General features: G+C 47.1%; 2 protein-coding genes across 3 annotated transcripts in view; one reads left to right on the top strand and one right to left on the bottom strand.

Moving 5' to 3' along the window:
- Positions 1-8,137, bottom strand: part of LOC133620375 (cyclin-O) — a 13,948-nt gene extending 5,811 nt beyond the window's left edge. The window contains exons 1-2 of one of the 2 annotated variants that reach the window (XM_061981831.1): positions 7,503-8,137; positions 6,993-7,402 (exon numbers count right to left, since the gene is read on the bottom strand). In XM_061981831.1, coding sequence (XP_061837815.1) covers positions 6,993-7,310 — 318 coding nt within the window. In that variant the 5' untranslated portion in view covers positions 7,311-7,402; positions 7,503-8,137. Of the gene's footprint in view, positions 1-6,992 lie in introns of both variants that reach the window. The other variant, XM_061981830.1, reaches the window with a different exon arrangement.
- The window catches only part of tut7 (terminal uridylyl transferase 7), a 59,682-nt gene continuing 57,598 nt past the window's right edge, over positions 7,680-9,763 (top strand). The window contains exons 1-3 of the mRNA XM_061981829.1: positions 7,680-7,819; positions 8,387-8,814; positions 8,919-9,058. Of these exons, the coding sequence (XP_061837813.1) occupies positions 8,406-8,814; positions 8,919-9,058 (549 nt within the window). The 5' untranslated portion in view covers positions 7,680-7,819; positions 8,387-8,405. The remainder of the gene's footprint in view (positions 7,820-8,386; positions 8,815-8,918; positions 9,059-9,763) is intronic.

Here is a 9,763-nt window from a genome sequence, read left to right as displayed (position 1 = left end):
TTCAGAGAATCTGGAGAAATCACTGCACGTAAGCAGCTAAGTCCGTGACCTTCGATCCCTCAGGCTGTACTGCATCAACAAGCGACATCAGTGTGTAAAGGATATCACCACATGGGCTCAGGAACACTTCAGAAACCCACTGTCAGTAACTACAGTTGGTCGCTACATCTGAAAGTGAAAGTTAAAACTCTCCTATGCAAGGCGAAAACCGTTTATCAACAACACCCAGAAACGCAGTCGGCTTCGCTGGGCCTGAGCTCATCTAAGATGGACTGATATAAAGTGGAAAAGTATTCTGTGGTCTGACGAGTCCACATTTCAAATTGTTTTTGGAAACTGTGGACGTTGTGTCCTCCGGACCAAAGAGGAAAAGAACCATCCGGATTGTTATAGGCGCCACGTTGAAAAGCCAGCATCTGTGATGGTATGGGGGTGTATTAGTGCCCAAGACATGGGTAACTTACACATCTGTGAAGGCGCCATTAATGCTGAAAGGTACATACAGGTTTTGGAGCAACATTTGTTGCCATCCAAGCAACGTTACCATGGACGCCCCTGCTTTTTTCAGCAAGACAATGCCAAGCCACGTGTTACATCAACGTGGCTTCATAGTAAAAGAGTACGAGTACTAAACTGGCCTGCCTGTAGTCCAGACCTGTCTCCCATTGAAAATGTGTGGCGCACTATGAAGCTTAAAATACCACAACGGAGACCCCGGACTGTTGAACAACTTAAGCTGTACATCAAGCAAGAATGGGAACGAATTCCACCTGAGAAGCTTAAAAAATGTGTCTCCTCAGTTCCCAAACGTTTACTGCGTGTTGTTAAAAGGAAAGGCCATGTAACACAGTGGTGAACATGCCCTTTCCCAACTACTTTGGCACGTGTTGCAGCCATGTAATTCTAAGTTAATTATTATTTGCAAAAAAAAAATAAAGTTTATGCGTTTGAACATCAAATATCTTGTCTCTGTAGTGCATTTAATTGAATATGGGTTGAAAAGTATTTGCAAATCATTGTATTCCATTGATTTGCGCAGCACGGTGGAAGAGGGGTTAGTGCATCTGCCTCACAATACGAAGGTCCTGAGTAGTCTTGGGTTCAATCCGGGGCTCGGGATCTTTCTGTGTGGAGTTTGCATGTCCTCCCCGTGACTGCGTGGGTTCCCTCCGGGTACTCCGGCTTCCTCCCACTTCCAAAGACATGCACCTGGGGATAAGTTGATTGGCAACACTAAATTGGCCCTAGTGTGTGGATGTGAGTGTGAATGTTGTCTGTCTATCTGTGTTGGCCCTGCGATGAGGTGGCGACTTGTCCAGGGTGTACCCCGCCTCCCGCCCGATTGTAGCTGAGATAGGCTCCAGCGCCCCCCGCGATCCCAAAGGGAATAAGCGGTAGAAAATGGATGGATGGATGGATGTATTCCATTTATATTTACATCTAACACAATTTCCCAACTCATATGGAAACGGGGTTTGTACTTTATCTCCATCCATCCATCCATCTTCTTCCGCTTATCCGAGGTCGGGTCGCGGGGGAAGCAGCCTAAGCAGGGAAGCCCAGACTTCCCTCTCCCCAGCCACTTCGTCCAGCTCTTCCTGGGGGATCCCGAGGCGTTCCCAGGCCAGCCGGGAGACATAGTCTTCCCAATGTGTCCTGGGTCTTCCCCGTGGCCTCCTACCGGTCGGACGTGCCCTAAACACCTCCCGAGGGAGGTGATCGGGTGGCATCCTGACCAGATGCCCGAACCACCTCATCTGGCTCCTCTCGATGTGGAGGAGCAGCGGCTTTACTTTGAGCTCCCCCCGGATGACAGAGCTTCTCACCCTATCTCTAAGGGAGAGCCCTGCCACCCGGCGGAGGAAACTCATTTCGACCGCTTGTACCCGTGATCTTGTCCTTTCGGTCATAACCCAAAGCTCATGACCATAGGTGAGGATGGGAACGTAGATCGACCGGTAAATTATAAATGATAATGATAAATGGGTTGTACTTGTATAGCGCTTTTCTACCTTCAAGGTACTCAAAGCGCTTTGACACTACTTCCACATTTACCCATTCACACACACATTCACACACTGATGGAGGGAGCTGCCATGCAAGGCGCTAACCAGCACCCATCAGGAGCAAGGGTGAAGTGTCTTGCTCAGGACACAACGGACATGACGAGGTTGGTACTAGGTGGGGATTGAACCAGGGACCCTCGGGTCGCGCACGGCCATTCTTCCACTGCGCCACGCCGTCCCTTTGAGAGCTTTGCCTTCCGGCTCAGCTCCTTCTTCACCACAACGGATCGATACAGCGTCCGCAATACTGAAGATGCCGCACCGATCCGCCTGTCGATCTCACGATCCACTCTTCCCTCACTCGTGAACAAGACTCCGAGGTACTTGAACTCCTCCATTTGGGGCAGGGTCTCCTCCCCAACCCGGAGATGGCACTCCACCCTTTTCCGGGCGAGAACCATGGACTCGGACTTAGAGGTGCTGATTCTCATCCCAGTCGCTTCACACTCGGCTGCAAACCGATCCAGCGAGAGCTGAAGATCATGGCCAGATGAAGCCATCAGGACCACATCATCTGCAAAAAGCAGAGACCTAATCCTGCAGCCACCAAACCGGATCCCCTCAACGCCTTGACTGCGCCTAGAAATTCTGTCCATAAAAGTTATGAACAGAATCGGTGACAATGGGCAGCCTTGGCGGAGTCCAACCCTCACTGGAAACGTGTCCGACTTACTACCGGCAATGCGGACCAAGCTCTGACACTGATCATACAGGGAGCGGACCACCAAAATCAGACAGTCCGATACCCCATACTCTCTGAGCTCTCCCCACAGGACTTCCCGAGGGACACGGTCGAATGCCTTCTCCAAGTCCACAAAGCACATGTAGACTGGTTGGGCAAACTCCCATGCACCCTCAAGGACCCTGCCGAGAGTATAGAGCTTGTCCACAGTTCCACGACCAGGACAAAAACCACACTGTTCCTTCTGAATCCGAGGTTCAACTATCCGCCGTAGCCTCCTCTCCAGTACACCTGAATAGACCTTACCGGGAAGGCTGAGGAGTATGATCCCACGATAGTTAGAACACACCCTCCGGTTCCCCTTCTTAAAGAGAGGAACCACCACCCCGGTCTGCCAATCCAGAGGTACCGCCCCCGATGTCCACGCGATGCTGCAGAGTCTTGTCAACCAAGACACCCCCACAGCATCCAGAGCATCCACCCCCGGGGCCTTGCCACCGAGGAGCTTTTTAACTACCTCAGCAACCTTAGCCCCAGAAATAGAAGAGCCCACCACAGATACCCCAGGCACGGTTTCCTCATAGGAAGACGTGTTGGTGGGATTGAGGAGGTCTTCGAAGTATTCTCTCCACCGATCCACAACATCCGCAGTTGAGGTCAGCAGAACACCATCCTCACCATACACAGTGTTGATAGTGCACTGCTTCCCCTTCCTGAGGCGGCGGATGGTGGTCCAGAATCGCTTCGAAGCCGTCCGGAAGTTGTTTTCCATGGCTTCCCCGAACTCCTCCCATGTCCGAGCAACCGCTGAAGCCGCACACCGCTTGGCCTGTCGGTACCTGTCCGCTGCCTCAGAAGTCCTATGAGCCAAAAGAACCCGATAAGACTCCTTCTTCAGCTTGACGGCATCCCTCACCGCCGGTGTCCACCAACGGGTTCTAGGATTACCGCCACGACAAGCACCAACTACCCTGCGGCCACAGCTCCAATCAGCTGCCTCGACAATAGAGGCGCGGAACATGGTCCACTCGGACTCAATGTCCAGCACCTCCCTCGTGACATGTTCAAAGTTCTTCCGGAGGTGGGAATTGAAACTCTCTCTGACAGGAGACTGCCAGACATTCCCAGCAAACCCTCACAATGCGTTTGGGCCTGCCAGGTCTGTCCGGCATCCTCCCCCACCATCGCAGCCAACTCACCACCAGGTGGTGATCGGTTGAAAGCTCCGCCCCTCTCTTCACCCGAGTGTCCAAAACATGAGGCCGCAAATCCGATGACACAACTACAAAGTCGATCATGGAACTGCGGCCTAGGGTGTCCTGGTGCCAAGTGCACATATGGACACCCTTATGTTTGAACATGGTGTTCATTATGGACAATCTGTGATGGGCACAAAAGTCCAATAACAAAACACCACTCGGGTTCAGATCCGGGCGGCCATTCTTCCCAATCACGCCTCTCCAGGTTTCACTGTCGCTGCCAACATGAGCATTGAAGTCCCCCAGTAGAACGAGGGAATCACCCGGGGGAGCACTCTCAAGTGCTCCCTCGAGCGAATCCAAAAAGGGTGGGTACTCTGAGCTGCCGTTTGGCGCGTAAGCGCAAACCACAGTCAGGACCCGGCCGCCCACTCGAAGGCGGAGGGAAGCTACCCTCTCGTCCACCGGGTTGAACTCCAACGTGCAGGCTCTGAGCCGGGGGGCAACAAGAATTACCACCCCAGCCCGTCGCCTCTCATTGCCGGCAACGCCAGAGTGGAAGAGAGTCCAGCCCCTCTCGAGAGAACTGGTTCCAGAGCCTTTGCTGTGCGTCGAAGTGAGTCCGACTATATCTAGCCGGAACTTCTCGACCTCGCGCACTAGCTCAGGCTCCTTCCCCCCCCAGCGAGGTGACGTTCCACGTCCCAAGAGCTAGCTTCTGTAGCCCAGGATCGGACCGCCAAGTGCCCTGCCTTCGGCTTCCGCCCAGCTCACACTGCACCCAACCTCTATGGCCCCTGATATGGGTGGTGAGCGCATTGGAGGGGGGAACCCACGTTGCCTCTTCGGGCTGTGCCCGGCCGGGCCCCATGGGGACAGGCCCGGCCACCAGGCGCTCGCCATCGTGCCCCGCCTCCGGGCCTGGCTCCGGAGGGGGGCCCCGGTGACCCGTGTCCGGGCGAGGGAAATCTGGGTCCTTTATTTTTATTCTTCATGGAGGTCTTCGAGCTGCTCTTTGTCTGATCCCTCACCTAGGACCAGTTTGTCTTGGGAGACCCTACCAGGGGGCATAAATCCCCCGGACAACATAGCTCCTAGGATCATTGGGACACGCAAACTCCTCTACCACGGTAAGGTGGCAGCTCAGAGACTTTATCTTTCATTCTAAATGTATTCATTCTATAAAAAAATAAATAAAAGTACAACATGAAATTGTTCACATATTCAACTTTAATATCTGACCATGGAACAAATATTATATTATCATATACCGTATTACTATTTTTTTGGTAAAAATTTAAATAAATACTTATCACCTTGACATATTATTTAAAGAAAAAGTTATCAATCTGTATGTAAAAAAAGTTTAACAATCAAATGCATAAGCAATTGTGTAATAATATCATGAGGTGATTGTACATTTACAGTTTATTATATAGGTTAAATTCACTGTTAGAAGAGGCCCTCTGAAAGCAGCCATAACTGCACTCATGTGGCCCTCAATAAAAAAAACGAGTTTGATATCCGGTTTTAACATTTTATTATTTATATGCACTATATGCAGCCCCCTACCTTGTCTAAATCCTTCCAAATGTGTCCTAAACGTCTTTGCTACATGTGTGATGTCAAAAACATTATGGTTTTAATGTTATTAACATTTTATTATTTACATACAGCCCCCCACCTTGTCCAAATCTTTACAAATGTGTCCCAAACGTTTGTGCTACATTTGTGTTCTGTTTGTGCTGTCAAAAAAATGTTTTTAAATCATTTGTGCAATTTTTAACAATTTATTATTTACAGTCAGTCCCACACATGGTCCAAATATTTCTAACGTGTCCCAAATGTTTGTGTTATGTTTGTGCTGTCAAAAAAAAAACATTTGCGCAGTTATTGTTTTAATGTTATTAATGTTTTATTATTTACATGCAGCCCCCCAATTTTGTCCAACTCTTTCCAAATTTGTCCCAAACGTTTGTGCTACGTGTGTGCTGTCAAAGGAAACATTTGTGCTATTATTGTTTTAAAGTTATTAACGTTTTATTATTTACATGCAGCCCCCCACCTTGTATAACACACACATTTGTGTTGTGTTTGTGCTGTCAAAAAACACATTTGTGCATTTATCAACAATTTATTATTTACATGCGGCCCCCAATTGTGTCCAACTATTTCCAAATGTGTCCCAAATGTTTGTGCTAAGTTTGTAATGTAAAAAAAAAAAACATTTGTGCAACTATGGTTTATTGTTATTAACATTTTATTATTTACATGCAGACCCCCCCCCCCCCCCCCCCCGCCCCTCCCTCCCGACCTTGTCCACATCCTTCCAAATTTGTCCCAAACGTTTGTGCTACATTTGTGCTGTCAAAAAAAATAATTGTCCCAAACAATTTAGCTAAGCTTGTGCTGTCATAAAACAATATTTGTGCAATTATGGTTTCAATGTTATTAAGTTAAAGTTAAAGTGCCAATGCACAGACAAGGTGGGGCGAAATTATTCTCTGCATTTGACCCATCACCCTTTATCATCCCCTGGGAGGTGAGGGGAGCAGTGGGCAGCAGCGGTGGCCATGCCCGGGAATCATTTTGGTGATTTAACCCCCAAGCAGGGCAATCAGCATCAAGGGTTGGAATTGTTAACGTTCTATTATTTACATGCAGCCCCCTACCTTGTCCACATATTTCCAAATGTGTCCCACACGTTTGTGCTATGTTTATGCAGTCAAAAAACATTTGCATGTGAATAGTAATAAAACATTAATACAAATAAAACCATGAATGCACAACGGTTGTTTTGACAGCACAAATGTTCTGAGCAGTTTTGGCAATCTGGGAGACTGCATGTAAATAATAAAAATGCTAATAATATTAAAACCCTAATAGCTCAAATGTTTTGTTTTTTTGACAGCACACATGTAGCACAAACGTTTGGGACAAGTATGGAGATAAATGAAAGACAGTGTTATTTTGATATTTGCAACGACAAAGTTTCACACATGTATTTAAAAGTTATTAATTTGATGATAAATTATGATTGCCTACTTGTGGCTGCAGAAGGAGACTTTTGCACGGATAAAAGAGGGCCTCCCTCTCCCTCTGGATCCTGTAGCCAACGTCACCGTACTGCTGGTACCAAATGGACTGTTGCGCGGCTGCCGCGTCCCCCGGTTCGTCCACCCGCAGCGGCGACGGGACTGCCCGGGTGGAGGAAGAAGAACACGTCGGGACACAAGCAGCCAAGTCTTCCTCGAAACCGGAGTCGCTCAATCTCGACACAAGTTTCTGCTTCCGGTACCGGTCCGTCTGCTGAACCCGTTTGCGAGCGGAACCGCCGTCCCCGTTGAGCACCATCATCATCATCGACTGCTAAGGTCAGAGTTTAACCGATGGATGGCGAGAGCGGCTCAGTGACGTCACTTTTCCCGGGGTCTTCCGCGCTCGTCCGCTTCGCTCTCCCCGTTACCACGGTAACAGGAGCGACGAGAAGAAAGCCAAACAATGTTGGAATTAGGATTTGTATCTGCAAATATGGACTATATGCAAAACACTTACCTGACATTTTAAACAAATAAGTAATAAACAAAAAAAAAGAATTTAAAAAGAGTTCAAAATCTAAATCATTTAAAAATATATATTTAATAACTGAAATGTATTACATGCGATGTATTAAATATGCAGTTGTTGGTTATACATATTTTTTAAATAATGTGTATCCATACAAGCGAAGCCATTCTCTCTCTGCTGTGGGCGGAACATAAACGCTCGCTGCTTCTAAACAGACGAGCCGTGCACTTGCTAAATTCAATGCAAGACCACCGTTAAAATAAACAGCCCAACCTTCGACGATGTCCTCTATCGTCATTTTAAAGGTATGAAAATATCAATTATCATAAATTAAAAGATAGAAAGTTATCTTCGAGGCGAACGGTTGACTGTGCTGCATGTTAGCTAGCATTAGCGGCTAGCAGCTACTAGCATGTTTTTCTAGCCTAGCTAGAAAGCTACATAGCAAACATTGACTTTATTTAGGAGTGCTAGGATAGGAAATGTCACTTTAAAGCTGACGTATTCATGCTTATCAGTTTCGTGATGAAGCGTCAAGTACTGGAAGAAGAAGATACAATCAGACGCGAAGAAGCACTGCGCACACGTTAGCATGCTAGCCAAATGTTAACGCCATGACATAACAATCTTCTGTAAGAAGTCTGCAAAGAAGCTTGACGCTGCACTTTTTCAACGTCAATGCTTAAAGACCATTGGTTTCACGTCATTGCATTATTATGGCTGGTTGAAAGATACAAATCAAAAAAGCTGTTGCAATATCAAACAAGAGCTTTAATGACACGCTACTTAACTTGTCTTTAAATATCCTCAGTTAACATGCAGGCGCAATTGTAAGCTATGTGTATGAACTGAATCTTTTTAATGTTTTGCAGTTTTAGCATTTTGTGCATTATGGAGAACCCTGATAGGCCCAACCGGACAGGGCAAGGCAGCTGGGACAAGGGAGCAACGCCAGACATGGCGGACAACTGGAGGAACCAGGGTAGAGGACAGACCTTCAGACCAGATGGAGCCCAGCACGGCAAGAGGGGTCAGGGGGGTCCGTACCGAGCCAGCCCTAAGAGGGGAGGACTTGGCCCTTTAGCGTATTCCCCTGGAGGCTTTCGAGGTGGTCACAGCCCCCTGCAGAGGGACGACCCACAGTGGTTCTGGAGCATGGAAAACAGCTGTGTGAGTCGAGAAGATAATTGGAGAGAGCGTTCACAGTCCAACTGGGGAAGGAGTGTTCGCGATGGGGGTCCACGTGAGGACAGGGATCATTGGAGGAGGGATGCTCCTGATGGAACTGCTCATAAAGCTGGTGAGACTTGAAAATGGGTGTTTAAGTAATGCATTTCTGTTCATTCTTTGCTGTCTTTATCTATTTTTGATTCACAACTTGTAATCATATTTTAACCTCAAAAGGGAACCGACGTAGGCCAAGAAACAAGGGAAGAGTTTTTGCTGAAGAAGACCGGCACGCCGCAAGTGAAGAGTTTTCACCCTCGGTCAAAGATGAGGTGGAGAAGTGTCTCAATCAAGATGAGATCTACTCTCTGAAGAAGGTACGTGCACCTCAGGCTGTTTATTGTTTGTAAAGTAGCCGGAATTTATATATGTACTTTGTTTATTTCCACTCGCACGCTAAATGCAATGTTATTTTGTGGTAGTTTTTCATTTCAAGGCTGGATGTTTGTTGAATGGTTCTAAAAAGACTAAGATGTTTTACGCAGAGACCACTACTCTTAATGAAGTTACAAAACCCAAAACCAGTGAAGTTGGCACGTTGTGTAATTCGTAAATAAAAACAGAATACAATAATTTGCAAATCCTTTTCAACTTATATTCAATTGAATAGACTGCAAAAACGAGATATTTAATGTTCGAACTGAGAAACGTTTTTTTGGTTGTTTTTTTTGCAAGTCATTAACTTATAATGGCAATACAATACAATGGCAGCAACACATTGCAAAAAAGTTGGCACAGGGGCATTTTTTCTACTGTGTTACATGGCCTTTCCTTTTAACAACGCTCAGTAAATGTTTAGGAACTGAGGTGACCAATTTTTTAACCTTTTCAGGTGGAATTCTTTCCCTTTCTTGCTTGATGTACAGCTTAAGTTGTTCAACAGTCCTGGGTCTCCGTTGTGGTATTTTAGGCTTCATAGTGCGGCACACATTTTCAATAGGAGACAGGTCTCGACTACAGGCAGGCCAGTCTCGTACCCGCAATCTTTTACCCAGAGCAGAGGAGCATGTTCGGCAGCGCAC

This window comes from Nerophis lumbriciformis, linkage group LG24 (genome assembly GCF_033978685.3).
Source record: "Nerophis lumbriciformis linkage group LG24, RoL_Nlum_v2.1, whole genome shotgun sequence".
Lineage (NCBI taxonomy): Eukaryota > Metazoa > Chordata > Actinopteri > Syngnathiformes > Syngnathidae > Nerophis > Nerophis lumbriciformis.
The sequence above is the reverse complement of the archived record's forward strand: the minus strand, read 5'-3'. Positions and strand labels throughout refer to the sequence as shown.